This window comes from Peromyscus leucopus, chromosome 18 (genome assembly GCF_004664715.2).
Source record: "Peromyscus leucopus breed LL Stock chromosome 18, UCI_PerLeu_2.1, whole genome shotgun sequence".
In the NCBI taxonomy this organism is placed as follows: domain Eukaryota; kingdom Metazoa; phylum Chordata; class Mammalia; order Rodentia; family Cricetidae; genus Peromyscus; species Peromyscus leucopus.
The window spans coordinates 12,664,038-12,680,673 of NC_051078.1; the positions used below are offsets into that span (position 1 = coordinate 12,664,038).

Sequence of the window (16,636 nt, forward strand, 5' to 3'; positions counted from 1 at the left end):
TTGAGTCTCAGAACCCATGTAAAGTGAGAAGGAGAGACCAGACTTCACCAAGTTGTTCCTGACCTCCACAGGTGCAAAGTGATCCTTGCTGCTCCCCCCCACCCCCCATGCACATACATAATAACAAAAGAATTAATGGTTTAAAGTGGCGGTTCTCAACAGGTGGGGTATGACCCCTTGGGGTCGCACATCAGATAGCCTGCGTATCAGACATTTACATTATGATTCATAACGAAATCACAGTCATGAGGCAGCAATAAAAATAATTTTATGGTTGGAGGTCAGCACAGCATGAGGAACTGGATTAAAGGGTCGCAGCGTTAGGGAGGTCGAGAACCCCTGCTGTGGTGGCTTCTTTGGCTGCAGACTGGGAGGTGGTGGCTTCATCAGTACTGATATGGATTGCCCTCCCAATTCCAGGAAAATGAAGAGGTGAGGAAAAGTTGCAGTCGCTGCCCTGGAGGTTCATGTCAGATAAGAAGGACCAGTCAGAGGATGGGGGAGGGGAACCAGAGGCCTGGGATCCTGAAGATTTAGCACTTAGTGACCCTGCATGTGGTCTTAAGAACACTGATGTCACCTGGAGCATGCCGAAAATTCTGGATCTCTCATCCCATTGCAAGCGTTAACAGAGCTCAGAGATCCATCCTGCATACCGCTTTGAGAAACACTGCTCTAGAGGAAGAAAGAGAGGAAAAGAGAAAAAGAAAAGGTTCATTATCAGACTATGAAACCTGTGGAAAAAGAAAAATTTAAGCTAATAGAGAAAAAAAACCCTCAGGTTTATGGTTTCAGAGGTGATCTTCCTTATCACGGAATGATTTAAAGCAAAACCGTAGTGTAACGGCTGATAATTTGGCGATACAAAAGCATATGGTTTCTGTATAGGTAAACCCGGCACAAAGCTTACAAAAACAAACAAACAAACAAATAAATAAATAAAAGACAAAACCGGATGTCATGGTTTGCATAGGAATGTCCCCCACAGGCTCCTGTGTTGAAGGCTGAGTCATGATTGGATCGTGGAGGCTGACTTCATCAGTGGATCTATCCACTGGTGTGTACATAATTGATGGCATTATTTCAAGATGATGAAAACTAAGAGATAGGGCCTGGTTGGAGGAAGTAGGTCACTGGGCGCATGCCTTTCGAGGACATGCCTTGTGTCTGGCCTTTTCTGCTCACTCTCTGCTTCCTGCGTCCAAAGAGCTGAGTGGCTTTGCTGTGTCCTATGTTCCTACTGTGACCTGCCTCAGGACAACCAAGAGTCTATGTGCTGAACCCTGTGAACCTTTGAACCCAAATAAATCTTTCTTCCTGTAAGTTGTTTTCCTCGGGTCTTTTGCCATAGCAACAAAGGCTGATTGACATACCAGAAGGCAGAATTAACAGCTCTTACAAAATCAAGAATGGGCAACGGACAATGGGCAGGTCCTTAAGCAGCAATATAAATAGCCAATAAACACAGGAAATGTTACCACCTGGCTAGCAATCAAAGAATCACAAATCAAAAGGGGAAGATAATATTTTGTTTTGCTAATCACTAGATATGATTTTTAAAAGACTGACAATACCAGGAAATGGTATTTATGTTCTTTCAATTGTGTTATAAGCAGTTACACTTGCTGGGAAAAGATAGCAACATTTCATGGGTGCGATTTCTTCTTTTAAGGTCATTTTAAAATGTGTTGTGTTGAATGTGAAGAGTCAGTGTTGCTTTCAAATCCTGACAAAGTAAATAAAACCTAAAGGTCTAACCTAAGCGGCCTAAGCAGGCCGCTTCCAACAGTGATTCTCTCTGGGGCAATATTTCCCAAAGAGTCCCTTGACAATACCTGGAGCTATTTTTTTTTTGGGGGGGGGGTGTTTCAAGACAGGGTTTCTCTGTGTAGCTTTGCGCCTTTCCTGGAACTCACTTGGTAGCCCAGGCTGGCCTTGAACTCACAGAGATCCGCCTGGCTCTGCCTCCCGAGTGCTGGGATTAAAGGCGTGTGCCACCACCACCCGGCCAATACCTGGAGCTATTTTTGATGGTTATGACTTGGGGGAAAGTTTTCACCCTAGTCCTGAGGCAGTGGGTGGGGAGGGATTGCTATCAAGACTCCATAGCAGTGGTTCTCAACCTTCCTAACACTGCAACCCTTTAATACAGTTCCTCATGCTGTGCTGACCCCAACCATGAAATTATTTTTGTTGCTACTTTATAACTGTAGTTTTGCTACTGTTATTAATCATAATGTAAATATCCGTGTTTTCTGATGGTCTTAGGCAACCCCTGTGTAAGGGTCATCCAGTCTCAAAGGGAGTCATGACCCACAGGTTGAGAACCATTGCTCTATAGTGTATTAGCATTTCCTGCCTCAGCAATGACTCATCCAGGCAGAAGTGTCAATCATACTGAGGGGTGAGGCGTCTTAAGTCAGCTGAAGAATAATAGCACGACCGCTCTGCAAGTTATTTCTCAGTCATAACAATGAGGATACGCTTACAGCTTATCACCTTGGGAAGACAGATCATTTAGTGGAAAAAGGGCAGATCAAAGTTAAAAAGTAGGAACTCTGGAGGTACAACAGATAAAAAAAAAAAACATTTCTGGCAAAATGCTGAACAGTTTTCAAGCAGACTGACTGGCAATCCTCGGGCAGCAGTGTTTTAACTTTCCTTTCTTTAAAAAGACAACAAAACCGCTTATTTCTTTGTGTATGGGTGTGTGTGCGCGTGCCCACGTCATCACACTGGTGGGGACCGAAGGACAGACAGCTGGAAGGGAATCTTTGCCGTCTTCCCACCATATGGAGCCAGCCTAGGAATGAACTGAGGTCAACACTGGCCTTGGCAGCAAGTGCCTCTTCTCACTGAGCCCCCTCATTGGGCTTTTTTTTTTTTTTCTTTCAAATGATGTATTTTCTGAACAACTTTTTTCCTTACTTCTTTTCATTGAAAATGGGCATTTCATATGAAATCAAAGCTGAGCAGAAAGCACAGAAGCATTAGCGACGAACGGTTCCGAAGGAAGATGACATCTAAATGTCACTGGCATGAGTCACAGGACCGGAGAGGAAGTAAAAGGTCACTGGAAAAGTGGGATAGTAAGGAACTGAAGAGCTAAGGTGTTGGAGAGTTCATGCGGAGGACATTGAGTCCCCCGAAATAGTAGCAGGAATTGGAGCAGAGGGAAAAACTACAGCCAGCGGTTCAACACCCCAGCAGATGCTGACCAGAACCGAAAGAACAGTGTCACTAGACTTGGTACCTCCCCCTGTATCCCTCCCCCCCCCAGCTGCAGTTCACGCTCAATGAATTACACATTTTGTGTGAGAAGGTGCGCACACGCAGAGCCCAGAGGACAACTTGCAGGAGTTAGCTCTCTCCTTGAGTGGGGCCTGGAGATCAAACCCAGGCTGTTAGATTTGGTGACAACCTTTGGCTGCTGAGACACCTCACTGGTGACCTTTTCCAGCTTTTTGAAAGGTCACAAGAAAATATGACTCAAAGTAAATAGGGATGCTTTGAAAAGTTTTCACCTGCTTTGAAACAACCGTTTTCGAGCACATGTAGATGCTACTCAGCAATCAACAAGGACACGTCCTGCTGGGATTTCATCCTCACACACAGCATAGCAATTGATATTCTTGGGGCAAACTCTTCGAGCACTCTTTATTTCCTTAGGATGAATTCTTAAATGTGGATTTTCTAGCTACAGGAGTACATGCATTTCAAAGATATAAAATATTAGGTCCGAGTTTCATTCCTATAAAATATCAAACTTATTTTCAAAGTGTGAAATGCCGGGGTTGGACAGAACACTGACTGCTCTGCCTTGTTTAGATCTCAGCACCCACATCCAAATGTCTGTGGACCCAGCTCCAGGGGATCTGATGCCCACCCTGGCCTCTGCAAACACCTGAACAGACACAGACACAAAACAAACACACATGAATACGATAAATCTTTAAAAATAAAACTATTAATACTTCTCAGAAAAGCACAGAGTAAGCATGGGCCAAGCTTTTATTTTGATTGGTTAGTGAAGAAACCACAAGGATATCAAGGAGTGGATGTAAGACTTAGGGGTTGAAGGGAGTATAAAGGGACCAAGAGACGGTTCGCCCAAAGCACTGACTGAATAAGCCTGGTGACCCATGAGCTCTGCATGCCAAGTAAAAGCCAGACACAGTGGTGTTCCTCTGTGACGTCAGTGCCTGTGGACAGACAAGAGGCAAAGAGAACTACTGGGAAGCTCGTGTGGCCAGCCGGCCCGGAGTGCACAGCACAGCAGCAGAGACAAGAGAGCCCCTGCCTAAAACAGGGTGTCAGGGACGAGCAGACACCTGATAAAGGTGTCCTCGGGTCTCTACATGTGCTCCATGATGTGTGTGTTCCCACTGAACACACACACACACATACACACACACCCACGGGTGTCAGGGACGAGCAGACATCTGATAAAGGTGTCCTCGGGTCTCTACATGTGCTCCATGATATGTGTGTGTGTTCTCACTGAACACACACATACACACACACACACACACACACACACACACACACACACACTTTTTTAAAGAAATTTTGCTTAAAATAGTTTATTCATATCTTTTGTTCATCCCCCCTCCCAATTTTTCACGTTTAGTATTCTTCTTTTTAAAAAATTGAGTTGCTTTCTTATTTTATCTATTTGTGTGTGTGTGTGTGTGTGTGTGTGTGTGTGTGTGTGTGTGTGTGGCATGGCACAGGTGTTGAGGTGAGAGGAAAGCTTGTGAGAGTTGATTTTTTTCCTTCCACCATGTGGGGTCCTGGGGGTGGAACTCGGGGTGGTCAGGCAAGAGTCTGTTCCCACTGAGCACCTCTCAGACTGTATTGTTCTTCTTGAGAGAGTTTTCTTACCAATTCAACATTTTTCTTAGTTACTAATTTGTATTTTCCTTTAGTTTTTTTTATTTTTTTACTTTTTTTCCCCTCTGCATTGGTCTCATTTAAACAAGTTAACTGAATTTTTTAGAGCAATTTCAGGTTTGCAGAAAAATTGAGTGGGAAGTACATAGACTTCCCATGTACCCAGAATTCCCACACACCCCTTTCTTCCACCCCATCCCACCCCTGACAGGTTTCCTGTTATTGGCATTGTGGGCATGGGGGTTGGGTGAGCAGGTGTTGATATGTAGCCTAGACTGGCCTCAAACTTTAGATCCTCCTGCCTCAGCTTCCTGAGTGCTGACTTTCCAGGTGTGTACTGCCACACAGCTCTTTATACTTTTGTTTTGTTGAGATGGAGTGTGTGCATGTGGGGGGGGGGTATCGTCTTGCTATGTAGCCCAGGCTAGCCTCATGTTCATAAGCATCCTTCTTTGGCTTCCCAAGCATTTGGATCACAGGTGCGTGCCATCAAGCCTGGCTGTCCTAGAGGTTTTGATTAGATTTCCCAGTGCCTAGTGATGATGTTTCTCTTTGTACGCTTGTGGGCCGTTTGGGTGTGTTCTCTAGAGAACTGTCTAGTCCTGCCTTTTGCTTATGATTTAGTCAGCTGTCGTCTGTCCTCAGTAGCAGACGATTGCCAGCGCCCTCTCTGTTCGCATAGGCTGCCTTTCTCGCTCTGGGTGCTGTCTCCTCTGCTGCACACAGGTTCTTTTCCATTGTTTTCCATCTAGTCATTGATTTGTGTGTTAGTGTGCACACGTGTGCATGGGTGTGCACGTGCCGCAGTGTACACGTGGAGGTGTGTGTGTGTGTGTGTGTGTGTGTGTGTGTGTGTGTATGCATGCATTCTGTGCACTGAGCCATCTCACCCCTGCTTCTACATGTGTTCTTCAGTGCCATGCTGTCCCCGGTGCCCATTTTTTGCTCGTGTTATCTGTGCTTTCAGTGTCCTTTCCAAGAAATCCTTTCCAAACCTGAACGTTCCCTGCTTTCTTCTACGTTTACGGTTTTAGGTCCTAAGTTTGGTTGTTAACTGCTTTGAGTAAAATTTTGCACACGGTGTACAGCATGGGTCTAAATTAATTCCTTTTGGATGTGGAGATACGGCTTTCCCAGCATCATTGTGGGAGGGGCTGTCTTCTCCCCAACACCATGTCACTTTTGTTCCCTTGTCACAGATAATTTGACTGCATTGATGAGGGTTTCTGTGTGAACTCTCTCTTATGTTCTGCTGAACTTCGTGTCTTGTGTTTATGTCTCTACCATGCTGTTTTGATGATGATAGCTTTGTAATATGTTTTGAAGCCAGCAAGTCTACAGCTTTGTTTTCCTTTTTCAAGTTCATTTTTTGAGTATTTGGATTTTAGAATGATTTCTTTTCTATTTATTTATTAGGACTTTAATAGAGATTGTACTGTGTATGTAGGTGGCTTTGGCTATTGTAATATGAAAGCGACTTTTAATGACTGCTATGGGAGTTGATGGTTGATCTTTGTAAGCTCGTCTTCTATTGCTGTGATAAACACCATGACCCAACACAACTTGGGGAGGAAACGGCTTATTTCTGTTTACAACTTATAGTCCATCTTAAAGGGAAGCCAGGGCAGGAACTCAAGGCAGGAACCTGGAGGCCAGAACTGAAGCAGAGGCCATGGAGGAACACTACTCACCGGCTTGCCCTCCATTGCTCGCTCAGCCTGCTTTCTTATACAGCCCAGGACCACACGCCCACGGCAGCATGAACCACAGTTGTCTGTGCCCTCCCACATCAACCATCAATCAAGAAAATGCCCCCACAGACTTGCCTAGAAGCCAATCTTATGGAAGTATTTTCTCAAATAAGAATCCCTCTTCCCAAACGACTCTAGCTTGTGTCAAATTGACATAAAACTAGCCAACATATCTCATATTTAGTAAAATGGTAGCAAACCCTATGTTTGTTTCCCATTTCCTGGCCTGAATCAGTGAGGCGGGAATTCTGCATGACTATTACACGCCAATGTCAGGGACATACTAGACTATAGAAGGAAGCAAAGTTACCTAACGCTGTCAGGTGGCCAAACAAACTAGATCCTCAGTGCACACTAAAGAAAAGTAAGGAGAAAGAACACCCGCATCCAAAGTTATAACCTTTTTGCTAAGCTCAAAGCTCAGTCTCTTTCATCTAGTCACAGCAACAAATACAGTCTAACGTCTTTATTTATAGACAAAGGTCAAATCCCGATTTCATTATTGTTTAACCTCGGGGAATAAAACTCCCTTGAGTGCCTTAGTTTTTTTGTTTTTCCTTCTGTGTAACAAGGAAAATTGTAGCTTTGGTTTAGGTTTTTCTTTCGTGCTGGAGGATTGAACCCAGGGCTTTCGCTAAGCTGTATGGCTGACTCAGCACACGGCTACTACATGAAAAAGTGCATGCAAGGACATTTACGCAGTGACTTATGGAGTGAAATCTCGGTAATTGTCACCCAGTAGGAGTATGCTGGTGTTGCACCCCCACGACAGCTCACTACCATGAAACAGCACCTGCTCCCAATCATCCGCTGTTCCCATTAGCAGTCACCCCTTTTCTTACTCACGTTTGTGCGTGGCGTTGCTAACTTACTTGAAGTGTTCTCATTTCAAGGATTCTCATTTCCAGCGTTCTCATTTTAGTATGTATTACCCCCATTTGATCCCCGCAGCCATATGAGTCATATGCGCTTATTCTCCCTGCTTCTTGGATGAAAACTGTTACTACAGAAAGTTCCCCCATAAACCCGGAGTGCTCCTGCATGTCCCTGCTGAGTGTGCCAAGAACTCAACCCTAAAAGCTGTTCCTTGGAGTTGTGTTTGTCAGCTGCAGCCTTGAGATGAAGTAATTTCTTCTTCTAGGACAATGAACTATGTGGTCTCTGCTTCTTATAAAGCAGAGAAAAGTAAGGAGGGGGCTGGTGAGATGGCACAGTAGGTAAAGGTGCTTGCAGCCAAGCCTGAAGACCTGAGTTCAATCCCCAGAATCCACGTGGTGGAAGGAGAGGAGCGACAGGTTGTCCTCTGGCCACCACAGGTATTCCATGGTGTCTGCAAGGCTAATAAGCACGAGTTTCTAAGCTCAGCACTCTGGGGTGTTATATAAATCCCCTATACCAGCACCTGCACCAGGGTTCGCCCCCTGCCCCTGGGTCCGCCCCCTGGGTCCACTCCCTGCACATGGGTCTACTCTGTGGTGATATTGTGCTCCCCAAAATATTGTGCACCCTAATAAACATATCTGGGGGTCAGAGAACAGAACAGCCACAATATTAAACATAGAGGTTAGGCAGTGGTAGCGCATGTCTTTAATCCTAGCATTCCAGAGGCAGAGATCTGTCTGGATCTCTGTGAGTTCAAAGCCACACTGGAAACAGCCAGGCATGGTGACTCACACCTTTAATCTCAGGGAGTGATAGCAGGAAGCAGAAAGGTATATAAGGACCAGGAACTAGAGCCTGGTTAAGCTTTTATACTTTTGAGCAGCAGTTCAGCTGAGATCCATTTGGATGAGGACTCAGAAGCTTCCAGTCTGAGGAAACAGGATCAGCTGAGGAACTGGTGAGGTGAGGAAGCTGTGGCTTGTTCTGCTTCTCTGATCTTCCACCATTCACCTTAAAACCTGGCTCTGGGTTTGTTTTTATTAATAAGACCTTTTAAGATTTGTGTAACACCGCCCCCCTGCACCTGGGTCCACCCCCCTGCAGGACTCTGTGGCTAAGCAAATAGCTCAGGAAAGGAATGCCAGCATTCTCTGTCTTTCATCCAGGAATCTCACACCTTCTGTGAACTCTGGAGAAGCAGTAGTAGCTGGCTAACTTATTAACTTCAACGAAGTCTCAAGAGTCAGACAAGGAAGTAGTGTGGTCACGTGCATGCCAGTGTTTCTGTGGGATTGAGTCCTGTGAATAGCTGGTCACATGGTTGTGTGTGTATGGGAGAGGCGGGGGGGGGGGGGGACGGGACACGACGGGACAAAGCAGATGCAGAGTGCGCCCTTACCCAGTCCTTGTTGGATGGGATGAATGTTTCAGATGATTAGTGATGTAATTTACCTAACTCACAGAGATCCACCTGCTTTGCACGCCACCACTGCCAGGCCATCACTTAGATATGTAAGTACACAAATTATACATATGTATAATTTACACACATGTCTCACAAGACCCTTCCAAAGAGCTTAGAAGGTGGAGGGCATTATTTCTATTTTTACAAATGAGAATGCAGAGCTCTGAGTGATTAAATAATGCACACATGGTCACTCAGCCAGCAAATGGCACAGTCAAGACTGAATCCCCCACTGACCAAAAAAAAAAAAAAATCCATTCTTCATGAATAACTCACCCAACATGACAGGGAAAATTTAATTTATATATATTTAATATATAACTTAGAGTTAAATATAACATACTTATAAAATACCTGTTATGTATTACAATACAACACAATTATATGTTTATATATATATTAAGACAAGTTTTATTGAAGTTCTATGCATACAAGTACAGAGCCTTTTCATCTTTAGTTATGTGTGCGCACGCGTGCGAGCGTGCGTGCGTGCGTGTGTGCGTGCGTGCGTGCGTGCGTGCGTGTCTGTGTGAGTGTATGCCACGTGGGTGCTGGTGCTCCCGGAAGCAAGAAGGGGGTATTGGGATCCTCTGGAGCTGGAGTCATATGTGGTTGTGAGCTGTATCATGTGGATGCTGGGAATTGAACCCTGGTCCTCTAGAAAAGCAAGCCAGACTGAGCCCCTCAGCCATCCCTACAGCCCCTCCATGATTCTAATGCTTACTACTTCCGAGGTCTTTTAGGCCTTTTGGGCATTGATCTTAAGCCCGCTTCTCATGGTCACTCTTATTATTGTCTTTTTTTTTTTTTTTTTTCAAGTGAGGGCCCCAAATCAGATCTCAACTTCCATCAAAACCAAATCTGTTAGTTCTCAAGAGAAAGGAAAGAAGAATGTGTCTTTATGATGCTCTAGGATGGAACGCTGGCAATTTTCGGTCAGAGAGAAAGTTCTTAGTGAAAAGTAGTCAGTTTTCATCAAGACCAAGTGGCTGTCTTTGCCCTGACTTCCACAGCATTGTCTGGAAACACTGTGAAGCAGATGTTTGAAGAACACAGTTTAACTCAAGCCCTCTATTTAAGACGAGAGCTCTATCTTTTCTGTCCTAGGACTATAAAAAGGTGTTCCTTTGTTTATTATTGTCTTTATTTTATTTATTTATTTATTTATTTATTTATTTATTTATTTATTTATTTATTTTTGGTTTTTTCGAGACAGGGTTTCTCTGTGTAGCTTTGCGCCTTTCCTGGAACTCACTTGGTAGACCAGGCTGGCCTCGAACTCACAGAGATCCGCCTGCCTCTGCCTCCTGAGTGCTGGGATTAAAGGCGTGCACCACCACCGGCCAGCGTATTTATTTATTTATTCATTTATTTATTTATTTATTCATTTATTTATTTATTTTTTGCTGTGTGTCTTTCAGAAGGATTTCTGTAAGAACTGTGACTGTGTTTTCTGTTTGCTATACAACTTGTCTGTCAAAAATCAAACAGAGCTGTTCTTCCGTTTTGGGTGAGCAACTGTTGGTACAGTAGCATTCTGGGGCATTCCAACATCACTTGTGTTCTGATGGACTTCTGGAATTTTTTTTTGATGGTCCACAGGAAGAAGTAAATGGATTAAAAGTACTGTCTAAGTCATTAAAAAATGTCACTCTTAGTTGTGAAGGAAAATAATAACAGTGGCAGTAATAATAATGATGATGGATAGCAGTGGTTAGGAAAGCATCCATTGTCATCATTCTGTCTATCATTTCCCTTCTGCATTACGTCACTGTGGGAGTATACCTATTTCTGCTCTGCTGGCTCTCTTATACTCATGCACCCACTAATTATTTATTACTTACTCTGTGCCCAGTATTTTACTAGGTCCTAAGAAGCACAACAGGCCGAATCCCTGCCTCCGAGCAGCTCACAGTCTACAAGAGCCAAGGTCTCCTTTACACAACCTCGCACGCTTTAGGAAATTGGTGGGCCTTCGTGGGTGAGGGTGTTGACCTGACATTACCGTTTCTGCCTCTACATCTACCCTCATTGCTTTGTGCTGCATTTGATGCTGCATGGGGTGACTTAGATGCAACATTGTATCTACTGGCAGTGGAGCAAAGTTCAAGTTTAGATGCTGTTTGATCTGCCCAGCAGCTGAAAGAAACTCTAATTTAGTTCCTGAGGGGGCCTGAGTAAAGCCCAGACAGCTGAGTTGCTTTGTTTCTTCCATAGCCTCTGTCAGAGGTCAGTGTATACCTGGGGGCTGATAACTGCTACTTGAGAAAGGACACAGAATTATACTTAGTAACCAAATGGTGCATTGTTAAAACTTTGCATAGTTACACATATTATACATAGTAACTGTGGTAGTTTGAATGTAACTGGCTCCCATAATCCCAAATAGAAGAGCACTGTCAGGAGGTGTGGCCTTGTTGAAGTAGGTGTGGCCTCGTTGGAGGAAGTGCGTCACTGTCGGGGAGGGCTTTTGCTCAAGCTTCTCTCAGTTTGACAGACAGACCACTTCCTGTTGCCTGCAAGATGTAGGATGCTCAGCTCCTCCTCCAGCACCGTGTCTGCCTGCATGCAGCCATGTCTCACTCTGATGATAGTGGATTGAACCTCTGAACTGTAAGCCAGCCCAATGAAATCTTTTCCTTCAATTGAGTTTAACAGAGTTGCCGTGGTCATGGTGTCTCTTCACATGAGAAGAAACCCTAACTAAGACAAACCAATGGAAGCATGCTGCTATAGGCTAGACCTCAGCTCTGTTTCTAACTGCCTGGCTTTGAATAAGTCATTTAATTTCTATGTTCTTTCAGGTATTTATCTATAGGGTGGAGTGAATTGTGATACTGATTTTATAGGACTTAGGAATCATATAGTATTGCAGGTATTAAATAAGTTAATGTAAAGAGTTTAGGAGGCTCAGTCTGACATATCGTAACCATCACACAGTTCCCAAACTGTTATTGTTGTAAATTGGCACCCCGCCATTCTGCCCTTCAGTGCCTTGGTGGTGGCAGTGGCAGCCGTAGGTTACATCATCACCCACCATGGCCAGGTGCAGGGCATCTCCACTGCTGCTGTGAGTTGTGTAGAGTTGCAGATCGAAACACGCCCCCTTTAAAGGTCCTGGCTCTGACTTAGTCTATGGATTAATCGTGGCATGGATTTATAATACTATCCTAGTTTCTTCTCCTGTTGCTGTGATAAAACACCCTGCCAAAGACAACTACCAGACAAAAGGTTTATTCTGGCCCACAGTTGCAGGTTATAGTCGGTCATGGCGAGGAAGTTACAGGACAGGGGCTTGAAGAAGCTGGCGACATTGTATCCACAGTTACGATGAAGCAGAGACCCCTAAATGCTTGTTATTGCTCAGCTCACTTACTCTATTTCATACAGTCCAGGATCCCCTGACCAGGAAACATCCTCATTCACAAATAAGATGGGCCTTCCTATCTCAATTAACATTATGCCGGGGCAAGATAATGCAAAGGTTTCTCCATCTTGTATTCTTGCTGAGGCCATTAGGTTTAATTACAATTTGATCTCCTTTATTGTAAGTCCTGTGAAAAATTACCCAACTCTATTCTAGGATCCCAAGGTCAAGATGTCCCAGATAACTTATCTTAGCTTTTGTTAAAATGCCTGCTTGTGCAGAACACACCCTCCTCCAACTAACTGCTTATCTTAGCTTGTATTTAACTGCTTGCTTGCACAACCTTCCCACCCCACCACCCCCTGTAGCTGCCAAGAGAGATATCAAGATGTTGCTTTTGCCTTCAAGAATTCCTTACTCTAAATGCTTGGTGATTCTGTCAAATTGACAATACTGACCATCACAAATACGGCGGTATTGTTGAGTTGGTGAAAAGTGGATGGGGCTGAACTGGAGGGTGTAGGTACCTAGGGGCTTGACAGTACCTTGGCTCCTTCCTATATTACTTAGTTCTGCCTCTTGTCCATCATGATGGGGGTTGTTCCACTCCTACTCCCCACCATGGTAGAAGGAAGGCTCTGAAGTTGTGAGCAGAGGAAATTCTTTCTCCCTTAAGTTGGTTCTGTCAGATATTGGTCTCAGGGATGATAGGCTAAGGTAGTAGTTGTCTGTGGGCACACACATCCCTCTAGCAACTGGTCAGGCACAAACAAAAGGCAGGAAACAGGCTTCTTAATCACCGTATCCTCCATCTGGCCAACACATTATTTTGCACATAATGGAAGCCACTCTGGTTTTGAGAACAGGTTGTAGAGTTAAATAGATAAGGATTCAAACCACGAGAGCTGGGCATGACCATGGGTTTGGTGTGCAGAGCTGTAATTATGTATTCACCACTTAGCATATATCTAAGCTTATAATGTCTTGTTTTTAGGTGATTGGCAGCATCTATATCATACAGATGCTGGGGGGGGCGTGGTTAAATGCATTTGTCATGTAAAGCATTTAACAATATGCTCGGCCATCAGGAAAAGTTATTAGTGGGGGTTGGGCAGCAGGTGCTTTGAGAAGTATGTTAAGTTGTGGGATTATTCACATGCTGCGGGTGCTCAGGTAAGAGAACATGGGTAAACACAGCAACTGTGAAGTCTAATGGGAAGCTGACTTCGGGTTGAGCCTTTGGGGGTGGGGTGGGGATGGGGTACTCAGCTTGCATTGGCTCCATCCTCAGCCATGCTGACCTAGGCTCAAGTCTCAGGAGTGCTCATTTTCCTCAAATCAAAGTTCCAGAAGAAGCCTCACTGGCTTGGATGGGACTGCCAAGTACCCTGGACCCGTGTCCACCCCACCGTGGGTACCGTGGACTCGCTGGATCAGGTGGGGCTGTGGAGGGCCCATCGCTGTGGCCATGGGTACTATGTATGTACTCTCTGGCTTGGGACTTGCTAACTTCTGGACCAGAAAGGGAGATAGCTTTTAAACTGAAAGGACCACAATTGGAGGAAGATCTGGTGCCGCCAAAAGAAACTGAGGCGTGTGTTTCCAGAAGGTCAATGAATGCCTTGTATGCAGGAAAAAAACAAATTGGTGTCTGTCACATTCTCTTACATCCCTCTGAATTGTCGACATTCCAGATTCTCAATTCAGTGCTCTTTGTGGAAATCCCAGCTCTGGAGAATTCCAGGGACTTCTTTGGTTCAGACTATTCAGCTGAATCAAACTGCAGCGACAGTTTCCTGGGTGGTCCCAGAAAAAGCAAACCTAAGAAAAACTGACGAAGGTCCAAACCTGCCCCCTTCAGAATTATGGGAAGCAGCTGGTCATGGATTTAGTTATTGAGGAGATTAATGTGTTATATGACATTCTATCAATGATCTAAAATTGGGTATCAGGGAGAGGAAATCTTGTTTTAATTTGTAATAGTAAAGAAACTAGGAAGGGGAAGGTGGGGAGGAAGTGCACGCCTTTAATCCCAGCACTCGGGAGGCAGAGGCAGTTGGGTCTCTGTGAGTTCGAGGCCAGCCTGGTCTAGCTTGCACATTCCTGACTATCTAAGGCCACAAAGTGAGACCATGTCCCAAATATCACACACACACACACACACACACACACACACACACACACACACACACACACCAAAGACAAAACAAAAAACTAGAAAAGAGAATGAAGTAGGTTTGTACTGCATCTCTTTAGTTAACAGGAACTAGGGGTTCCAGAACTCCCTTCCCTATAGAGTTGTGTGTTGTTTGCTTCACACAAAAAACCCCCCACTGTGCCTGTGGTTTGGGAAGTGGGAGCGCTGTGTTGACTCTTTTTATTACCAGGGTCAGTGCAGGGGGCTGGGGCTGGGGCGGCTGGACCACTGTCTTACCTGGTTGGTGTGGGGTGGCAGCCGTGCAGATCCTACCGGACTTCCTTCAGCATCTGGGACCCTGGGCCGAGGTGTGTGTGCTCTCGACAAAGTGGCCTTGTAGCTCCTGGAAGCTACATCCAGATGGCGGTTGGAGATGGAGAGAGGCCAGCATGGTTTCCGGCCCATGATGGAGAGTCCTAGCCGCTCATCCCTGTGACTCGGGTTTCTCTTTACGTTTCCTTCATGCCCAGCTCTCTTTGCCAGGCTGACTGGGAGCAGACAAAGAAGCAACAGACTTGTGTGGAGCATGTAAGGAGTTCCTGCTATGGCACAAAGTCCAGTCCTTAAAAACAAATCACTTGGAATCATCCCTGGTGGTTTTGCCTCTCAGATGGAAGCCCGGATGGAGCAGGGCATTAAGCACGCGGAAATGGAAAGCTGATCATCTGGATGCATCCTTTCCCACTGTGGGACCTTAGGCAGCTTCTCTGAAAGCTAGAACCTGCTTCTTCTAGGAATATTGTGATACAACAAAGGGAAATCACTCAACAATGGCTGGTCTCCAAGAGTAGAATTACCTCTCCGTTCTGGCTTGCCAGGTTCGGGGAAGTCAGCGGAGAACAAGGCAAGAAGGTTCCCATGCTGATCCGACACAGGCGTTTGTGGGGGATACCAGCAGGTTAACAGGAGCGCAGGCAATGCGCTCTGGGTCCTATGGCCAGAAGACAGAGACAGTGGCTTTGTCTTGGTGCTGAGTGGGGTGTGTGTGTGTGTGGGGGGGGGGAGAATAGCGCATGGAGGGGGCATTTTCTTAGTTTGAATCTGAAATGGTCTTCCCATGTGGTAAGCACCTGCTCCTCAGGTGGTGGTGCAATTTTGGAGAATTTGGGGGAGCTTTTAAGAGGCAGGGATGCTGGGGGACTCTGATACTTTGTCCCCAACTCCTGCAGCTCTCTGCTTCCTGGTTCTTGGGTCACCACGCTCCTGCTGCCACAGACAGAGAGGCTGCACCGTATCTTTCTGAAACAGTGAGCCGACAAACCTCCCCCACACTGGGTTATTTCCGTCAGCTAGTTGGTTCACAGTGCTACAACTGTAAGTACTAACAATACAGAGTCCCAGAGGCCATGTCAGCCACACTGAGATCTGAGACCAGGCAAGCAGGGTGCTTCCAGATCTCTACAAGAAAGGACCATGTGCGTGTGCAAACCCAGGAGGTTGGACGGGACCCGGCGGTTCTCATCGTTGTTGCAGTTCGGATCCCATCGGCCAAGTGCTGGCCACATTCCTGACACTGGTGGATCTTGCGTCCAAAGTGGGGAGTAGGAGTGGAGACCTGGAGAAGGCCAGAGTCCAGGCAAGCAGAGCAGTGCACGCAAGGAGAAGGTTGAATCTGAAGCCAATGGGACTCCCAAGACAGTCGGGGCTGGAGTGGAAAGGAAGTGCTGTGTTCCAGCAAGGGGGAAGGGTGGAGACAAAGAGCAGACACTTCTGTGTTGTTAGGTGTGTGCCTGTGACAGCCTGGGAGGAGCCCTGTGAGGGGAGAGCAGACTGTGGCCAGGGTGGGCTTCTGTGGCACTGGCGCTCTATCTCTGCACTGTAGTGCATGCATTGCCCTCCAGCGCTGCGATGCTTGAAGGAGCTTGGAGGACCGAAAGGTCTTCCTAGCCCGGGGATAACTAGACAGAGTCTTCAGGAGCCATCCGCATTACTTGAAGACTGCTTTGGGGCTGCGGTGGTATCGTCTTTTGAAAACACGCCTGACAGATAGCTCAGGGAACAGAACATAAACATGATTTTTCTTTGGTTTGCCCTTTGAGACAAAGTTTCACTATATAGTTCAAAACACATTGGAAACTACA

The 16,636-nt window shown here is 45.6% G+C and overlaps 1 protein-coding gene across 1 annotated transcript in view; it reads right to left on the bottom strand.

Annotated features, from left to right (window-relative positions):
* The window catches only part of Cpm (carboxypeptidase M), an 81,012-nt gene extending 65,744 nt beyond the window's left edge, over positions 1–15,268 (bottom strand). The window contains exon 1 of the mRNA XM_037196745.1: positions 14,793–15,268. Coding sequence (XP_037052640.1) covers positions 14,793–15,143 — 351 coding nt within the window. The 5' untranslated portion in view covers positions 15,144–15,268. The remainder of the gene's footprint in view (positions 1–14,792) is intronic.
* Positions 15,269–16,636: the final 1,368 nt, after the last annotated feature.